At 38.9% G+C, this 20464-nt stretch overlaps 2 protein-coding genes across 18 annotated transcripts in view; one reads left to right on the top strand and one right to left on the bottom strand.

Annotated features, from left to right (window-relative positions):
* The window catches only part of TPGS2 (tubulin polyglutamylase complex subunit 2), a 149989-nt gene extending 134062 nt beyond the window's left edge, over nucleotides 1–15927 (bottom strand). For 9 of the 10 annotated variants that reach the window (XR_012121199.1, XM_073212971.1, XM_073212973.1 and 6 more), the window contains exon 1: nucleotides 15578–15927. Coding sequence is in view for 8 of the 10 variants with exons in the window: in XM_073212971.1 (XP_073069072.1) it covers nucleotides 15578–15659 (82 nt within the window). In the remaining 2 variants the exon portion in view is untranslated. The remainder of the gene's footprint in view (nucleotides 1–15577) is intronic. The other variant, XM_073212968.1, reaches the window with a different exon arrangement.
* The window catches only part of KIAA1328 (KIAA1328 ortholog), a 356434-nt gene continuing 351791 nt past the window's right edge, over nucleotides 15822–20464 (top strand). For 4 of the 8 annotated variants that reach the window (XM_073212929.1, XM_073212930.1, XM_073212934.1 and 1 more), the window contains exon 1: nucleotides 15861–16103. In XM_073212929.1, coding sequence (XP_073069030.1) covers nucleotides 15989–16103 — 115 coding nt within the window. In that variant the 5' untranslated portion in view covers nucleotides 15861–15988. Of the gene's footprint in view, nucleotides 16104–17479; nucleotides 17556–20464 lie in introns of those variants that run through there. The other 4 variants (XM_073212933.1, XM_073212937.1, XM_073212931.1 and 1 more) reach the window with 4 other exon arrangements.

Below are 20464 nucleotides of genomic sequence, written 5' to 3' on the forward strand. Positions count from 1 at the left end.
CTACTTGTCTTCTCTGTAACCCACCCCACACGTGTACTAATCATAACAGCCCTCTATCCTGTTCTCCCTCCCTCCCAAACCACCATCCCCAATGCCTCCCGTTTGGTAAATGCTTGTCCCTTCTTGGAGACTGTGAGTCTGCTGCTGTCTTATTCCTTCAGTTTTGCTTCATCATTACACTCCATAAATGAGGGAAATCATTTGGTACTTGACTTTCTCTGCCTGGCTTATTTCACTGAGGATAATACCCTCCAGCACCATGCACATTGTTGAAAATGGTAGAATTTGTTTTTTTCTTATGGCTGAATAGTATTCCATTGTGTATATGTACCACATCTTCTTTATCTTTCATCTAATGATGGACACTTAGGTTACTTCCATATCTTGGGTGTTGTAAATAGTGCTGCAATAAACAGGGGTGTATATGTCTTTCTGAATCTGAGAAGTTATTTTCTTTGGGTAAATTCTTAGGAGTGGAATTCCAGGGTCAAATGGTATTTCTATTTTTAGTTTTTTGAGAAATCTCCATATTGTTTTCTAGAATGGTTAAACTAATTTACATTCCCATCAGCAATGTAGGAGGGTTCCCCTTTCTCTGCTTGCCAGCATTTGTTGTTCTTAGTCTTTTTGATGTTGGCTATCCTAACTGGTGTGAGGTGATATCTCATTTTGGTTTTAATTTGCATTTCCCTGATGATTAGTGATGTGGAGCATCTTTTCATGTGCCTGTTTGGCCATGTGAATTTCTTCTTTGGAGAATTGTCTTTTTATATCCTCTGCCCATTTTTTAATAGAGATGTTTTCTTTCTTGGTGTTGAGGCATGTGTGTTCTTTATATTTTTTGGATGTTAACCCCTTGTCGGATATCTCTTTTACAAATACATTCTCCCATAGTGTAGGAAGCCTTTTTGCTCTACTGATGATGTACTTTTCAGTATAAGAAGCTCTTTAGCATGATGTAGTCACATTTGTTCATTTTTTATTTTGTTTTCCTTGCCCAAGTAGAGGTGTTCAGGAAAAACTTGCTTATGTTCATATTCAAGAGATTTTTGCCTATGTTGTCTTGTAAGAGTTTTAAGGTTTCACGACTTACATTCAGGTCTTTGATCCATTTTGAGTTTAATTTTGTGTATGGAGATAGACAATAATCCAGTTTCATTCTCTTGCATGTAGCTGTCCAGTTTTGCCAACACCAGTTGTTGAACAGGCTGTCATTTCCCTGTTGTATATCCATAGCTCCTTTAGCGTATATTAGTTGGCCATATATGCCTGGGTATATATCTGGGTTCTCTAGTCTGTTCCATTGATCTATTGGTCTGTTCTTGTGCTAGTACCAAATTGTCTTGATTACTGTGGCTTTGTAGTAGAGTTTGAAGTCAGGGAGCGTAATCACCTGATTTATTGTTCCTTCTCAGGATTGCTTTGGCTATCTTGGGTCTTTTGTGGTTCCATATGAATTTTAGAACTATTTCGTCTAGTTCATTGAAGAATTCTGTTGGTACTTTGATAGGGATTGCATTAAATCTGCAGTTAGCTTTAGGCAGGATGGTCATTTTGACAATATTAATTCTTCCTGTCTATGAGCAAGGGATGAATTTCCATTTATTGATATATTTTTTAATTTATCTCATGAGTGTCATAGTTTTTAAGGTATAGGTCTTTCACTTCCTTGGTTAGGTTCATTCCTAGGTATTTTATTCTTTTCGATGCACTTGTGAATGGAATTGTTTTCCTGATTTCTATTTCTGCTAGTTCATCATTAGTATATAGGAATGCAACAGATTTCTGTGTACTAATTTTGTATCCTGCAACTTTGCTTAATTCAGGTATTAGATCTACTAGTTTTGGAGTCGATTCTTTAGGGTTTTTTATGTACAATATCATGTCATCTGCAAACAGGGACAGTTTGACTTCTTCCTTGCCAATCTGGATGTCTTTTATTTCTTTGTTTTGTTAGATTGCCATGGCTAGGACCTACACTACTATGTTGAATAAAAGTGGGGAGAATGGGCATCTTTGTATTGTTCCCGATCTTAAAGAAAAGGTTTCAGCATCTCACTGTTAAATATGATGTTTAGTGGGGGGTTGTCATATATGGCCTTTATTTTGTTGAGCTACTTGCCCTCTATGCCCATTTTGTTTAAAGTTTTTACCATTACTGTATGTTGAAATTTGTTGAATGCTTTTTCAGCATCTATGAAGATGATCATGTGGTTTTTGTCCTTCTTTCTGAGGATGTGGTGCATGATGTTGATAGACTTTTGAATATTGTACCATCCTTTCATTGCTGAAATAAATCCCACTGGTCAAGATGGATGATCTTTCTGATGTATTTTTGAATTTGGTTTGCTAATACTTTGCTTGGAATTTTTGCATCTATGTTCATCAGGGATATTGGCTTGTAATTTTCTTTTTTGAGGTATCTTAGATTGGTTTTAGTATTAGAGGGATGCTGGCCTCATAGAAAGAATTTGGAAGTATTCCCTCCTCTTCTACTTTTTTGAAAACTTTAAGGAGGATGAGTATTAGGTCTTCACTAAATGGTAAAATTCTGTGGTGAAGCTATCTGGTCCAGGAGTTTTGTTCTTAGGTAGTTTTTTGATTACGAGTTCAACTTTGTTGCTGGTGATTGGTCTGTTCATATTTTTTGTTTCTTCCTAGGTCAGCCTTGGATGGCTGTATTTTTCTAGAAAGTTGTGCATTTCTTCTAGGTTATCCAGTTTGTTAGCATACAATTCTTCATAGTATTCTCTAATAATTTTTTGTATTTCTGAGGTGTCCTTAGTGATTTTTCCATTCTTGTCTCTGATTCTGTTTCTGTTTGTAGACTCTCTTTTTTCTTGGTAAGTCTGGTTAGAGGTTTCTCTATTTTGTTTATTCTCTCAAAGAACCAGCTCCTGTTTTCACTGATTCTTTCTATTGTTTTATTTTTCTTGATTTTACTTTTTTCTGAATCTTTATGATTCTCCAATCTTTATTATGTCCCTTCTACTTCTACTGACTTTGGGTCTTGTTTGTTCTTTTTTCTAGTTTAGTTAATTGTGAGGTTAGGCTGTTCATATGCAATTGTTGTTTTCCTGACATAGGCCTGTATTGCAATATACTTCCATCTTAGCATACCCTTTGGCACGTCACACAGACTTTGCAGTGCTGAGTTGTTATTTGTCTCCATATATTGCTTGTTCTGTTTTTATTTGGTCATTGATCCATTGATTATTTAGGAGCATGTTATGCCTCTATGTGGTTGTGGGATTTTTTATTTTCTTTGCATAATTTATTTCTAGTTTCATACCTTTGTGGTCTGAGAAACTGCTTGGTACAATTCCAATCTTCTTGAATTTACCGAGGCTCCTTTTGTGGCTTAGTATATGACTATTCTTGAATATGTTCCATGTGCCCTTGGGAAGAATGTGTATCCTGTTGCTTTTGGGTGGAGTGTTCTGTAGATGTCTGGTAGATTCACCTGTTCTAATACGTTGTTCAGTGCCTGTGTCTCCTTACTTATTTTTTGTCTGGTTGATCTGTCCTTTGGAGTGTTGAAGTCTCCTAAATAAATGGATTGCATTCTATTTTTCCTTCCAATTTTGTTAGTATTTGTTTCACATACGTAGGTGCTCCTGTGTTGGGTACATAGATATTTATAACGGTTATATCCTTCTGTTCGGGTGACCCCTCTAACATGTAATGTCCTTGTCTCCTTTTACTTTCTGTGTTTTGAAGTCTATTTTGTCTACAACTCCTGCTTTTTTCTCCCTATTAGTTGCATGAAATATCTTTTTCCATCCCTTCACTTCAGTCTGTGGGTCTTTGGGTTTGAAGTGAATCTCTTGTAGGCAACTTATAGATGGGTCTTGTTTTTTTGTCCATTCTGTGACTCTAATTCTTTTCATTGGTGCATTCAGACTGTTTACATTTAGGATGATTTTAGATAAGTATGTACTAACTGCTATTGCAGGCTTTAGATTCATGTTTACCAAAGGTTCAAGGGTAATTCCCTTACTATCTAACAGTCTACTTTGATTCACCTAGTATGCTGTTACAAACACAATCTAAAGGTTCTTTTTTTCCATCCTTTTTCTTCCTCCTCCATTCTTCATATATTAGGTATCATATTGTGTACTTTGTCTATTCCTTCACTGATTTTGGGGATAGTTGATTTGACTTTGCATCTGCTTAGTAATTAATTGTTCTACTTTCTTTATTGTGGTTTTATTTCCTCTGGTGACAGCTATTTAGCCACAGGAACACTTCCACTTATATCATTCCTCTAAAAAAAACACTGTAGAGATGGTTTGTGGGAGGCAAATTCTCTCAGGTTTTGCTTATCTGGAAATTGTTTAATCCCTCCTTCAAATTTAAATGATATTCTTGCCAGATAGAGTATTCTTGGTTCAAGACCATTCTATTTCATTAAGTATATCATGCCAGTACCTCTGGTCTGTAAAGTTTCTTTTGTGAAGTCTGATGATAGCCTGATGGGTTTTCCTTTGTATGTGATATTTTTTCTCTCTGTGGCTGCTTTTAAAAGTCTGTTCTTATTCTTGATCTTTGCCATGTTAATTATCATGACTTGGTGTTGTCTTCCTTGGGTCCCTTGTGTTGGGAGATCTGTGCACTGCCATGGCCTGCGATACTACCTCCTTCCCCAGACTGGGGAAGTTTTCAGCAATTACCTCCTCAAAGGCCCTTTCTATTTCTTTTTCTCTCTCTTCCTCTTTTGGTACCCTTATAATGCAAATATTGTTCCATTTGTATTCGTCACACATTTCTCTCAATATCCTTTCATTCCTAGAGATCCTCTTTTCTCTCTTTGTATCTGCTTTTCTGTATTCCTGTTCTGTGATTTCTATTTCATTTACCATCTCGTCTACTTCATCTAATCTGCTTTTAAATCCCTCCATTTTATGTTTCATTTCAGACATTGTATTCCTTAATGACTGAATCTCCATTCTTGAATATTTTTCTGTAGCTCTATGATCATGTTTATGATTTTTATTTTGAAATCTTTTCAGGAAGATTGATGAGTTCAATTTCACTTGGACCTCTTTTTGGTGTTTGTGGGATTGTGGTTTGAACAAAAGTTCAAAGTAACCAGGTTCCTTTGACTTTTCCTATTTCTGGTGGCATCCTGTAGTGTCCAGAAGCTGTATTGTGTGGAGCTGCTGAGCCACAGAAGCAATGGCGGGGATCACAGGGGAGCAGCAGTTGTGCCTTTTGGGAGGAAAGAGCTGTTTCCTGCTTCCTGGCTGCAGTGCCTGTCTCCAATTCCAGGGCCAGTGAGCTGGGCATGCAGGGAGAAGGCTCTATGCTTTGCAGTTATAGCTGCCATAGGCAGGGCCACCCTGTAGCTGGCCTGGCGCAATGGTGGGGTCAGCTTATTTTCAAGCTGGTGCCAGCCAGAGGAAGGTGAAGTAGGGTGTGTATTATGGTCAGGGGCCTCAGAGTTGCATAGCCAGCTGAGTGGATGGAGCACTGTAAGCTACTGAAAGTTCCTAGCCTGCTGTGTAGACTGCATCTGGATAATTTTGTCCACCTGTCATTTCTCCTGTTTAGCAAGCTCTGTGTAATCCTTGCTCCTTTAGCAGCCCACTCACTGTTACAAATGCTCTCAGACTTTTTGCCTTTCTTTTGTCCCAGAGTGGCCGGATGCTGATCCCTGTTTTCCACAAGTGGCTGGAATCTTAGTCTCTCCAAGTAGTCTGCCTCTCTTAGCTTTCCAAACCTACTATTCTCTAGAGCATCATGTAATGTAGGTTCGTACTCGCAGAGCAATTCTCCATGGTTGGGTGTTCAGCAGTCCTTCACCTGCATCCCCTTCCTGCTTCGTTTCCTGTCTTCCTGCTAATGAGCTGGGGTGGTGGAAAGATTTGGGTTCACCAGATCACAGCTGTGGTACTTTACCTTTTCCATGAGGTCTGTTCTTTTCTCTAAGTGTATGCAGTCTGCCGCAGCCTTTTTTCCTGTTGCTCTTTAAGGAGTAGTTGTGTTAAGCATATTTTCATATTATATGCAGTTTTGGGAGGAGGGTTCTGTCTCACCTCTCATGCCACCATCTTTAGTCCTCTCATCAATAAGCCTTTAGTGACTGAGTCACCAGTGCTTTGGGCAGAGACAGGCAGAGGTAGATTATAGACCTGCAAACTACAGGATGATGTGATTTCTAATGCTTGACCTACTTCTGTGAGAATAGTGGTGGGTATAAACCCATTTATCCCAAGAATGTTCCATTGTCATTTTTCAATCTCACTGAATCCACAGTGAACCTGGCCAGGGCTGCACCCACAGGTGAGACAGGATATTTATCTGTTCTTCAGTCGATTGACATTTGGATTGTTTCCACTTTTGACTATTATGAGTAATGATGCTAAGAACATTTTTGTAAATATGTTTTCATTTCTCTTGGGTGTATCGCTGGGCCATACGTTAACTTTGTGGACCTTTTTGAGGAAGTGTCAAACTGTTTTCCAAAGTAGCTGTTTCTACCAGCACTGTAAGAGGATTCCAATTTTTCCATACCCTTGCAAACACTTACACTGGTATTTTTGATTATGCCCATCCTAGTGAGTGTGAAGTGGTAGGTCACTGTGGTTTTGATTTGAATTTCCCTAAGGACTAATGATGGTGATTATATTTACATGTGCTTACTGGCCTTTTTGTTTAACTTCTCTGGACAAATGTCTCTTCAGAAGCTTTAAATGGGATTGACTTTTATTGTTGAGTTGTCAAGGATCTTGATGGATTGCATCTGCAAGTCCCTTATCACATGTGATTTGAAAATAGTCTCTCCTATTCCATGGGTTGTCTATTCATTTTATTGATAGTATCCTTAAAAGCAGAAGTATTTTTAATTTTGATGAAGCGTAATTTATATTTGTTCTTTCATTGCTTGCACTTTCGGTGTCACATCTTTTGCCTAATCTAAGGTTGTTTAAAAACTATTCCAAGGCTTATGTTTTCTTCTAAGAGTATTACAGTTTTAGCTCTTACATTTGGGTCTAAAATCCACTTTGAGTTAATTTTTTTTAAAATTTTATTTTGGTAACATTATGAAGGACATGATGTTTACAAGGCTCCCCCTTCACCAAGTCCCCCCAACATCCCCGTTCATAGTCACTATCCATCAACATAGTAAGATGCTGTAAAATCACTACTTGTCTTCTCTGTATTGCACAGCACTCCCCGTGCCCCCCAACACTATACATGCTAATTGTAATGCCCCCTTTCTTTTTGTCCCGCTCTTATCCTACCCTTCCCACCCGTCCTCCCCAGTCCCTTTCCCTTTGGTAACTATTAGTCCATTCTTGGGTTCTGTGCTTCTGCTGCTGTTTTGTTCCTTCAGTTTTCCTTTGTTCTTATACTCCACATGAGTGAAATCATTTGGTACTTGTCTTTCCCCGCCTGGCTTCTTTCACTGAGCATAATACCCTGTAGCTCCATCCATATTGTTGCAAATGGTAGGATTTGTTTTTTTCTTATGGCTGAGTAATATTCCATTGTGTATATGTACCACCTCTTCTTTATCCATTCATCTACTGATGGACACTTAGGTTGCATCTATTTCTTGGCTATTGTAAATAGTGCTGCGATAAACATAGGGGTGCATATGTCTTTTTCAAAGTGGGCTCCTGCATTCTTAGGGTAAATACCTAGGAGTGGAATTCCTGGGTCAAATGGTGTTTCTATTTTTAGTTTTTTGAGGAACCTCCATACTGCTTTCCACAATGGTTGATCTAATTTACATTCCCACCAGCAGTGTAGGAGGGTTCCCCTTTCTCCACAACCTTGCCAACATTTGTTGTTGTTTGTCTTTTGGATGGTAGCCATCCTTACTGGCATGAGATGATATCTCATTGTGGTTTTAATTTGTATTTCTCTGATGACAAGCGATGTGGAGCATCTTTTCATGTGTCTGTTGGCCATCTGAATTTATTCTTTAGAGAATGGTTTATTCAGGTCCTCTGCCCATTTTTTAATTGGATTATTTGCTTTTTGTTTGTTGAGGTGTGTGAGCTCTTTATATATTTTGGATGTCAACCCTTTATTGGATCTGTCATTTACGAATATATTCTCCCATACTGTAGGATACCTTTTTGTTCTATTGATGGTGTCCTTTTCTGTCCAGAAATTTTTCAGCTTGATATAGTCCCATTTGTTCATTTTTGCATTTGTTTCCCTTGCCCAGGGAGATATGTTCAAGAAGAGGTCACTCATGTTTATGTCTAAGAGATTTTTGCCTGTTTTTTTCTAAGAGTTTTATGGTTTCATGACTTACATTCAAGTCTTTGATCCATTTTGAATTTACTTTTGTGTATGGGGTTAGACAGTGATCCACTTTCATTCTCTTACATGTAGCTGTCCAGTTTTGCCAGCACCATCTGTTGAAGAGACTGTCATTTCCCCATTGTATGTCCATGGCCCCTTTATCAAATACTAGTTGACCATATATGTTTGGGTTAATGTTTGGAGTCTCTATTCTGTTCCATTGGTCTGTGGCTGTTCTTGTGCCAGTACCAAATTGTCTTGATTACTGTAGCTTTGTAGTAGAGCTTGAAGTTGGGGAGTGAGACCCCCCCGCCCCCCACTTTATTCTTCCTTCTCAGGATTGCTTTAGCTATTCAGGGTCTTTCGTGTTTCCCTATGAATTTTTGAACTATTTGTTCCAGTTCATTGAAGAATGCTGTTGGTAGTTTGATAGGGATTGCATCGAATCTATATATTGCTTTGGGCAGGATGGCCATTTTGACAATATTAATTCTTCCTAGCCAGGGGCATGGGATGAGTTTCCATTTGTTAGTGACCTCTTTAATTTCTCTTAAGAGTGTCTTGTAGTTTTCAGGGTATAGGTCTTTCATTTCCTTGGTTAGGTTTATTCCTAGGTATTTTATTCTTTTTGATTCTATTGTGAATGGAATTGTCTTCCTGATTTCTCTTTCTATTAGTTTATTGTTAGTGTATAGGAAAGCCAGAGATTTCTGCGTGTTAATTTTGTATCCTGCAACTTTGCTGAATTCTGATATTAGCTCTTAGTAGTTTGGGAGTGGAGTCTTTAGGGTTTTTTATGTACAATGTCATGTCATCTGCAAATAGTGAAGTTTGGTTTCTTCTTTACCAATCTGGATTCCTTGCATTTCTTTGTTTTGTCTGATTGCTGTGGCTAGGACCTCCAGTACTATGCTGAGTAACAGTGGGGAGAGTGGGCATCCCTGTCTTGTTCCCAATCTCAGAGGAAAAGCTTTCAGCTTCTCACTGTTCTGTATGATGTTGGTTGTGGACTTATCATATATGGCCTTTATTATGTTGAGGTACTTGCCCTCTATACCCATTTTGTTGAGAGTTTTTATCATGAATGATGTATTTCTGAATTCGCTTTGCTTATATTTTGTTGAGTATTTTTGCACCTACATTCATCAGGGATATTGACTGTAGTTTTCTTTTTTGGTGGGGTCTTTGCCTGGTTTTGGTATTAGGGTGATGTTGGCTTCATAGAATGAGTTTGGGAGTATTCCCTCCTCTTCTATTTTTTGCAAAACTTTAAGGAGAATGGGTATTATGTCTTCCCTGTATGTCTGATAAAATTCCGAGGTAAATCCATCTGGCCCGGGGGTTTTGTTCTTTGGTAGTTTTTTGATTACCGCTTCAATTTCTTTGCTGGTAATTGGTCTGTTTAGATTTTCTGTTTCTTTCTGGGTCAGTCTTGAAAGGTTGTATTTTTCTAGGAAGTTGTCCATTTCTCCTAGGTTTCCCAGCTTGTTTGCATATAGGCTTTCATAGTACTCTCTAATCATTATTTTTATTTCTGTGGGGTCCGTTGTGATTTTTCCTTTCTTGTTTCTGATTCTGTTGATGTGTGTTGACTCTTCTTTCCTCTTAATAAGTTTTGCTAGAGGCTTATTTATTTTGTTTATTTTATTGAAGAACCAGCTCTTGGTTTCATTGATTTTTGCTATTGTTTTATTCTCCTCAGTTTTATTTATTTCTTCTCTGATCTTTATTATGTCCCTCCTTCTGCTGACTTTAGGCCTCATTTGTTCTTCTTCTTCCAATTTCGATAATTGTGACATTAGACCATTCATTTGGGATTGTTCTTCCTTCTTTAAATATGCCTGGATTGCTATATACTTTCCTATTTAGACTGCTTTTGCTGTATCCCACAGTAGTTGGGGCTTTGTGTTGTTGTTGTCATTTGTTTCCATATATTGCTGGATCTCCATTTTGATTTGGTCATTGATCCATTGATTATTTAGGAGTGTGTTGTTAAGCCTCCATGTGTTTGTGAGCCTTTTTGCTTTCTTTGTACAATTTATTTCTAGTTTTATGCCTTTGTGGTCTGAAAAATTGGTTGGTAGGATTTCAATCTTTTGTAATTTACTGAGGCTCTTTTTGTGGCCTAGTATGTGGTCTATTCTGGAGAATGTTCCATGTGTACTTGAGAAGAATGTGTATCCTGTTGCTTTTGTATGTAGAGTTCTGTAGATGTCTATTAGGTCCATCTGCTCTAGTGTGTTGTTCAGTGCCTCTGTGTCCTTACTTATTTTCTGTCTGGTGGATCTGTCCTTTGGAGTGAGCGGTGTGTTGAAGTCTTCCAAAATGAATGCACTGCATTCTATTTACTCCTCTAATACTGTTAGTATTTGTTTTACATATGTTGGTGCTCCTGTATTGGGTGCATACATATTTATGATGGTTATATCCTCTTGTTGGACTGAGCCCTTTATCATTATGTAATGTCCTTCCTTATCTTTTGTTACTTTCTTTATTTTGAAGTCTATTTTGTCTGATACTAGTATTGCAAGACCTGTTTTTTTCTCTCTGTTGTTTACATGAAATATCTTTTTCCATTCCTTGACTCAAGTCTGTGCATCTCTTTGGGTTTGAGGTGAGTCTCTTGTAAGCAGCATATAGATGCGTCTTGCTTTTTTATCCATTCTATTACTCTGTGTCTTTTGATTGGTGCATTCAGTCCATTTACATTCAGGGTGATTACTGAAAGGTATGTACTTATTGACATTGCAGGCTTTAAGTTTGTGGTTATCAAAGATTCAAGGTTAGTCTTAACTCACTTATTGAGCTATTATAAACACGGTCTGATGATTCTTTATTTCTCTCTCTTCTTATTCCTCCTCCTCCCTTCTTCATATGTTGGGTGTTTTGTTCTGTGCTCTTTTTAGGAGTGCTCCCATCTAGAGCAGTCCCTGTAAGATACCCTGTAGAGGTGGTTTGTGGGAGGCAAATTCCCTCAACTTTTGCTTGTTTGGGAATTGTTTAATCCCTCCTTCATATTTAAATGATAAACATGCTGGATACAGTATTTTTGGTTCGAGGCCCTTCTGTTTCATTGCATTAAGTATATCATGCCATTCTCTTCTGGTCTGTAGGGTTTCTGTTGAGAAGTCTGATGATAGCCTGATGGGTTTTCCTTTGTAGGTGACCTTTTTTTCTCTCTGGATGCCTTTAATACTTTGTCCTCGTCTTTGATCTTTGTCCTTTTAATTATTATGTGTCTTGGTGTTGCCCTCCTTGGATCCCTTGTCATGGGAGTTCTGTGTACCTCTGTGGTCTGATGCAGAGAGAGATAAAAGGATCTCCAGAAATGAAAGAATTTTAAGAGAACTGTGTGACCAATCAAAATAGAACAATATCCGTATTATAGGGGTACCAGAAGAAGAAGAGAGAGAAAAAGGGATAGAAAGTGTCTTTGAAGAAATAATTGCTGAGAACTTCCCCAAGCTAGGGGAGGAAATGGCCTCTCAGACCACAGAGGTACACAGAACTCCCATGAGAAGAGTTAATTTTTTACATGAATTGAGGTAATGGGTCCAACTTTATTCTTTTGCATGTGGTTATCCAGTTGGATTAGAGTGTTATGTCTTGGAGAGGAATCTTTTTGTATTCTTTGCTGCTCAGTGTTTAGCATTATGCACATTTTAAACCTAATTACCTCTAGGAGGTATGTGGTCCTTCCACAGGACCTCTCACAACACTGTAGCTTATTTTTTAAAGCCAGGAGGAAATCAGTGTGACTGATAGACAGTCTTTTAAAAAGCTTACCTGATTAGGTCAGGCTGATCCAGGATAATCTTTTTTTACTAAGTCACAGTCAACTGATTAGGTACATTAATTATATATACAAAAAAACAAAAACATGTTTTTTGTAAGGTTACTTAGGCAAAGGAAGGACACCTGTCATTTTCACAGGTTCTGCCTATTCTCTAGATTAAAGGATTTATACAGGCGTATGGGGCATAAGGGTCATCTTACCTTTGTACTTACATCCTTTTAAATAAATGTCCCTTTAGTTTTTTATAAGAGTTAAGTTGGTACCTTAATCTTTCACCCTTATCCTACTTTCGTTTTATTTTTACATGTATTTACATTTGTTTCTGTGTGTCTATATGAAAATGATGTTCACTATCAGTCTCTGCTGAAGTTTTCCCAATCTATATTTTATCTGGTGAAATTAATCCTCTAGGAGCTTCCTTAGGAAGTGGTCATGGGTGCAGAATTCCCTAAATTCTTTTATTTGAAAGATGGTTTGGCTGAATTTCTTGGTTCGCATTTTCTTCCATTGATTTTTCTAAGAATCAGTGTTGTACTGTTGCCTTACTTTGGTGGTTTCAAAAATCTCATGCTAGTCTAATTCTTCTGACTTTGTAAGTTAATTGTTCTTTTTGCTTTGAGGACTTGAGAATTTGATCTTTATATATGATATTAGTTTTACTAGGATATGTCTTAATGTTGATAGTTAATTTTTTCCAGGTACTCAGTGAGCCCTTTCAATGTACAATAATCCAATTTAAAAGCAGTTTTTCTATTTTTGGAAAGTTTCCCTATAGTTTTTAAATATTAGCTTTGTTCCACTATTTTATATTTGCTCTTCAGATACACTGATATAAATAACATTCATTATTTGCTTATCTTCCATTTCCACTTTCTGCTTGACCCTTTTACCTCTTTATGTCACTTCCTTGGTGGTTTTCCTTTCTTTCTTCAATGCTCCAGATAAAATTTTCATTTCATTCTATTTTCCTTATGGTACCTTGGACTTTACCCTTTACTTGGAATTTTGTTGTTCCTGTGCATTTCTTTTCTGAGTTCAATCAAAGTTTTTTCATTTCTTCCTCCTTCTTTTGTCTATTTCTGTTCTTAAGTTTTTTAGTGTGATTCTGAGTAGTTCTTCACATCCTCAAATTCTGTTCATGTATTTTGTTTGGAATTTAGACTTGTACATTTTTTGTTTTGTTAGTGTTTTTCAGGAAGAATTTTCCTGTTGTTTGTCATTTCATTTCCTGATTTCAGCATTAGTTCCCTGTAGGTTTACTTTACTCTTGTTTTTCTTGTGATACTGTGATATTTAAGAAGATTTCTACTTTAATAGGACCTTTTCTGCTGAATGGAAGCAAAGTTCAGATATATTAGCATGTTTTTGTGTGTGTGAGAGATTAATTTTCCTTTTATTATCAATTTCCAAAGGCCTTTTCTTCCTTGTTTTTTGCATATTTCTCCCCTAGAATATATGTATTTGGAATACTCCCTTTAAATCATGCTTACTCCTTTAAAGAGACTGTCCCTTTAAATTACAGGTCATCCTTTAAATAGCACCTAGTTTGAATCCTGAAAGTCCTATGATCTACCTAGGTATTGTTATTGTATTTTCAGACTGGGCCAGTTTTAATCTTGCTGTTAGTTGCTCCAATTAGTGTCTTTGCTAGTATCATTTCTGGGTCTGCCTTTGCTTGCCACAAAGCCTTGTAGCAGTGAGGGAGTGGGGCAGGAACAGATGAAATCAGGCACTGGGATTTGTTTTGTCTCTTTTTACTTACAGTTATTTTGCACATTTGGCATTTTGGTCTTTAAATATTGTTGACAGTTTGGTGTTGCATAGAATTGTGGTAGTTGTACAGTTATTTCATCATTTAGGGAGGATGTTTTGGTAGTTTGCTTACTACACACCCACCACTGACTTCAGCCTTTAAAAAAAAAATCATCTCAAAGTATTATCTTTTCAAAATAAAAATATGAAAAAAGGAATATGATTGATTTTTGACTTATGACACTAATTGAAATTATGATGTTTTGATTAAATTTTTAAACAGTATTAGAATGTTTATGGGAGGCTTGCTTCACTATAAATTGAATTACCAGAGTTGTTTAATTAGTTAGATAGGTTTTTTCTTGTGTTACCAATTTGTGACACATCTGAAATGCTTAATAGATAGAGCATATTAAATATACAAATGAAATTTAAAATGTTTGCAGTTATTTAATATTTAGGACTTTAAATAAACTGACAGCTTAAGGGAACTTTATTTGGCTTGATTTTAGAAAATTAAACATCAATCAAAAGAAAAGAACTTCTAGGAAAATTCCTAGATTTATAAAGAGGATAATGAAGTGTGTCTTTGGAATAGCAAAACCTATCTGAAGAAACGAGACAGCAGTTTGGGAAAGAATGAGATAGTATATGGGTGGTCTTGATGATTAGCTTTCCCCTTGCCCAACTCCATAATTTCCTTTTAAAAACATCACTTTTCCCAAGCACATCCTGAGTTTCACGCCTCATTTACTGTTTTAGGCACTTCTGAGTACAGAGGAGAACAAGACAAAGTTCCTAACCTAATGGACTTTTATTACAGAAAAGAGACAAATTTAAAAAGGAACCAAATGTATTAATAATTTGAACTAGTGATGTCATAAGGATAAAAAAAATGTTGGATAAGAATGTTATTAGAACTATATTCAGGGAAGGCTTCTCTGAGGTCCTAATATTTAATCAGATCAGAATGAAGTGAGGGAGAGAGATATGCAGAAGATAATTCGGGTGGAGGACCTAGCAAATTGCAAAAGCCTTGAAGCCAGACAAGCTTGGTGTGTTTACAGTATTACAAAGAGGCCGCTGTGACCACAGCAGAGTGAAAATAAGATCAGAAAGACAGATGTGGGCAGATCACAAGTGATTGTGGGTCATGGTACAGAATTCGGATTTTATTATATGTGCGATGGTAAGGCGTAGAAGCATGGTATACGACTGCTTAGACAGCCTCTCCCTGGTTATCTGGCTAACTTTCTTTTGACTTTCAAAATCCTAGCATCATCTCCCGTGGGACATATTCCCTAACTCCCCAGATAAGGTCAATCACCTCTTCCAGAGCAATAATAGATTACAGGCCTCCTCTCACACTTCTGGGGAGTCTGTTGTTTCCCAAGTGCTGCGTTTCCCAAATTCTCTCTGCTACCAGAGGAGGGGTTTGGGTTTCAAGGATACTCCCCTGGTCAAGAATGCCTCTCTGGAGACCCAACCTCCTAACTGTCCTGTGCCTTTGCACGGCTCTGTTGGTCCTTCCCGGGCCCTGTGATGGGAGCTGGGGGAACCTTCAGGCTTTCCAGTCTTGAGTCCCAACGCTTCCGACAATTACCTCCCAGGCCTAGTCCCGCAACCGGCTCTCAGCTTTCCTCCTTAACAACGGAAGTCTCAGAGCGACGTCCACCGGCACAGCATCCAGCGTCTTGCCACCACCCCTCGCTTCACGGGCACGCCCCCTCGGCCCGCAGCGCCCCCACGGCTCCGCGCCCCACTCACCGAGGATGCGGGTGATTCCCAGGGTGAGCTTCTCCAGGTGCGGCTTGCTGCTGCCCAGCGGCGGGGGCGGTGTCTCCTGCATGGCTCGCGTCCCTGACCCACGCGCCGCAGGGGCAGCGGCCGGGCCTGGGCGGGAGAGAGGGGCGGGTCGGATGGCTGGGCGCTGCCTCCGAGGCTCCGCCGTCAAGTTCACGGCATGCCGGGACTTGTAGTGCTCGGTGCCTGAGAGCGCGGCGAGGCGTAGATGGGGGTCCCGGGCTGGTCTGGAAAAAGTTCCGCAGGGCACTCGTGGCTGCAGCCCCGGAGGGACAGCCACCGCACGGCACCGGGACACAGCTACTTCGCCCGGCCCTGCCCGCCCCGCCGGAGCCGGACGCGCAATCGGGGGCGGGCTTCTGCGCCGTGCGGCCAATGGGGGCCGGGACGGGGCGGCCCCGGCGCGGCGCCCAGGATGGCGGTTGTTTCAAGATGGCGGACGCGGAGGTTCCCTCCCGCCCCGGCGCGGCTGCGTTCTGGAGCCGCGACTGTATCTTTTGCCCACCTGGCAGGGCGCGCTGGCGCCTTTCCCGGTGCTACGAGCGGTTGCGTGGGATTCTGAGAGGAGGGGAGAAGCTCGGTGCTAACCCCGGGGGTCCCGTCCGGCCGCTGTCTGGGTGCCGGGCTTTCTCCTTGCTTGGGTGTTAGGTGGCAGAGAGCCTGATACTGTCTCCGGGCTGGAGCTCCTGGTGTGGGATTTCAGCACAGCTGTATCTCACCCCTCCTTGGCGGTGAGCTCTGGAAAGATGGCCTACAGTCTTGGCCCAGCCTTAGAGCTGGAGGGTCCTGACCTCAGGCCGGCTGAGTCTGCGGGGTGAGCTGGTGGAGGAGGGATGGGTGTTGGCTGGAAAGGGAGCCTTTTTGTCGCGGTCAGCGTTGTTAGGAGCAAGTCAGGACCTCATCGACTTCGGTAGCCTGCGAATAATGATTTATTTTCGTGCTGAGGTTTTCGGAGAGTTGTGGGGCTTGGTTTCACGTAGTGGTCGTCTCGTGGTGTTGGTTACAGAATAAGATACGCTGCAAATCCCAAGTGTCTGGAAGTGGTGTTGATTTACTTGTAAATTGCGGATCACCTCTGGTAGGATTCAAGGTCTTGGTTTGTTTTGGACTGAAGAAGCCGTGGAGCATTTAACCTTGCAGTAGTATTACCATTTCAGTATCTGTGATGAAATATGTGACGGAACTGTTTATTTCCCGAGGTTAAGTAGATTCTTCCAGCCTGCTCTTTGGTTCTGATAATTTAATTGATATATGTTAGAGGAGTATTACATGAAAGGAGAGCAATCGGTGTATTGGGTGTTTACAGAGGCAGGTCTTGTCTGTTTTCTAGGGTTCGTGGTAGCATTGTTTGAGGTATTGCTGTTAACTTTGGCAGAATCATTATTTGCTCTTATTCAACTTATCTCCCTGAGAAGTTTACAAAATTATATTATCACTTCCCCTTACTGAATTACTAGGATTGAAGTGTGCGGAGAGGGAGGGTATTTTTACATTAAGTGCTGCTCAGTGTTTAGTGCTATGTACTTTCTAAATATACTTACCACTTGTCCTTGGTAGGTTGGGGAGAATAAAGTGAAGTCATATACACTATAGAGGAAATTACACCAGGGCTGGGGAAATTAAATAATATTTTTATTTACCCATCACTAAGAATGCAAAGATGTGCATGGGAACAACTGAGCTGAATTAGAATTAGGAAATTAAGATGTCTGTTCTCACGAAACACTCCCTCTGCAATGACAGAATTTTGTGATAGAGGAGATATTCGAAGGTTATTAGGTTATAATGTGCTCCTTTAGTGTAATCATTTTCATAACCACCTATGTGGTTTTAGCTATTATTCCTTAACTTTCTCTATGACCAACGGTATTCTTCAGATAAAGTATAAATGGTGAGTGTGATGAGGAAGAGTCTATTGCAGTGGTACTGATTAAGTTAATAGGTATGTAAAATGAACCTGTGCTCTTGATCTTAGCAGCCCTGTACTCTCACTTATTCATTTATATTACTCTGTATTTCATATAGAAATCACACATCCTTCTTTCTTACATTCTCCCTTACTCTAAAAATTAATGTAAAATACTCATCTTCCCATTGAAAGTGAGGAGTTGAAATTATATGGGAAAGATGGTAGTGATTACATTCTATAGAAATTCAGCTGTATGAAATGAATTTCAGCGTTAAATAGTATCACCTGTCTTCCCTGCCTATTCCACAATGACCAATTATCATCCAACCTCAGTTATTTTCATTTTAAATTTCTATAGGACATAAAAAGCAATGTCAAAAGTAAATTTGTTACCAAATCTTTGCTGAAAAGCATAACCATAGCTTTGAATCATTTGATTCAGTCATGTGTCCTTGTATCTTGATCTCTTTTCTTGTCAACATTGATGACTTCCTAGACCACCCTGAAGTCTTTATAGTAGAACTTTCTATAGAAAAAGCAAAGAGTATATACATACAGTCTGATATTCTTTTCACACTATTGTAAGAAAGATTTTCAGTGCTTTGCCCAAACAACTAGAGAAGTGTGGTAGATTTCCCAGGCCTAAATGTTTCCATCATGTTATGACAGATCATCTGTGACTTAATGTCATGGTTTTTATTGTTCTTGTAAGTCGTGCATCTCTTGCACAGATTCATTGCTTCTGTTTTGCACCAGGAATGTCTTTATACTTAATGCGTAAACAATGAGTAAGCCATGTTATTTTGTGGGTTAAATCTGTGAAGTAAAATATGCCCCTTCAGCCTTAAACTGCATTCTTCCTTCATTATAGTTCCAGAGAATATATTTTTTTAAAAAGTGTTTTGCAATACCTAAATCTGATTGCTTAAATGCATTCGATTGTGTTCTCATTAACAGTATTATTCATTTGATACTGTATTAACGAATATAAACTGTAAGGGGCCTACTCATAACATTGCAGTAGCTACTATACTTTCTACCATTGAGTTTTCAATTAAAAATAGACATTATACTGATATTAAAATAATAGCCAGCAAAGTCATTGGGATCACTAACAATTACATATACATGTGTTGCTGGTAAGTGATTCAAACTCAAAAGGTTAGAGTGGGCAGTAATTTTATTTTCTTTCAGATCCTGGTGATCCAGGATAGATATACTTATTTCTACCACATCTGCCTCAGGTTTCTAATTACTGTTTTAATTTTGGGGATTTGGATAGATTTGTACCAGTATTAAGGATGCTATAATTTACTGTACGTGTGTTACTGAGGCATTTCCAAAGAAACTAAAGTAGAACTAAGGTGGCACATAGAGCCCAACAAGATATCCAATATACATTTGGTATGTATTGATTGTATCTTCTGGACTTTCCCATAAAATACATGTTTCTTGGAAATCTTGCATTTGAAGAAGGTAAATATTTGGATTCTCAAGATAATGAGATGAAGATAGATTATTAGTGATTAGAAAAGATTAAGAAGGTTGGTTTGAGGCAATTTCAAATATTTTTGGTCTTATTCTTTAAAACGTTTGTTAAGGCCAGTTTATTTAGTGTTTTTATATTTGAAAAGAAATTTAGCTAATGTTTTTTTTTTCTGCATAATTTGAATGGCATTGCTGTGAGAATTTTCCTCTGCCTTTGAAAGTTCTCTTGGCTGGTCTAAGAATTAAATTGACATGAGACAGATTAACAGAAAATCAAACTTAATTGTGTATGTATGGGGAATCCACATAAACGAGAGATTCCCAAGGCACTCAGACGAAATGAGATATATGTGTCATAGAGCTAAGGAGAAGATGGGGATCTCAGACTTCAAAAGGAAGGAAAGCAATCCACCGGAAGATGAAAGGAATAAATGTTTGGTAAACAAATGTTTGCTGGGCCCCACAGAAACAATGGGCTAGAGAGGAATTTTTCGAACAGACTGCTAAATTGCTCATTGTTTACCCCCCTAGTTCACATTACATTGTAATTTATCTATGGTGATAGCCCCCTCCTGGAGCAAGTCTCTCTCCCTATTCTTTTAGGCATTTAAAGGGAAGGTCAAAGTTTCTTCCTGAGTCTTTGGAGCCTTGATTGTTTTCAACTTGAAATAATCCACTGCCAAAGTGACACATCTTGGGGCAGTTTGTTCTGAACTAATACAGGATAAAGAGAGAAACAACATTTTAAATTGTTGGATAATATGCCTCAGAAAAAATTAAGTATCAATTTTGTTCTTTCATGCATGGTTTACTGTGAGCCAGGCATTCATTTAAGAGATGTTAGGAGGTAAGATGAACATAACAATGAAAATTCTCACCCCATTAGTGCTTACATTTTAATGAGATGCGTTGAGGACACAAAATATTTTTTATGTGCAGTGATTATAGGTGCTGTGGAGAAAAAGTGGAAAAAAGGTAGCTATCATGGGGGTCTTTTGCAGGTATCTGTTTTTATGCCAATACTGTACTGTTTTGCCTACTATAGGTTTGATATAGTTCAAAATCAGGAAGCTTGTTACCTACATCTTTGTTCTTTCCTCTCAAGATCACTTGGCTACTCAGGGTCTTTTGTGGTTCCATACAAATTTAGGATTGTTCTATTCCTGTAAAAAATGGTATTGGAATTTTTATAAGGATGTCTTGCCAATGGGTTTCAGCCCTGGGCAAGTTCACTATGGATTCAGTGTGACCAAAGTTCTTGGGGTGAAAGGGTTTATGCCTAACTTTATTTCCACGGTGGCAGGTCAATCACTAGAATCCCATGCACTCAGAGAAAGGCTGTATGCAGCAAGCTGGTCTCTGCCACTGGGCCTCTTTACCCCGACAGCCTTCTCAGTATCTGTCCTCTTGGCTGCCACCACTCCAGTCTCCTCTCTGCTCTCCTGCAGCTGTGC

This window comes from Manis javanica, chromosome 9, assembly GCF_040802235.1.
Source record: "Manis javanica isolate MJ-LG chromosome 9, MJ_LKY, whole genome shotgun sequence".
Lineage (NCBI taxonomy): Eukaryota > Metazoa > Chordata > Mammalia > Pholidota > Manidae > Manis > Manis javanica.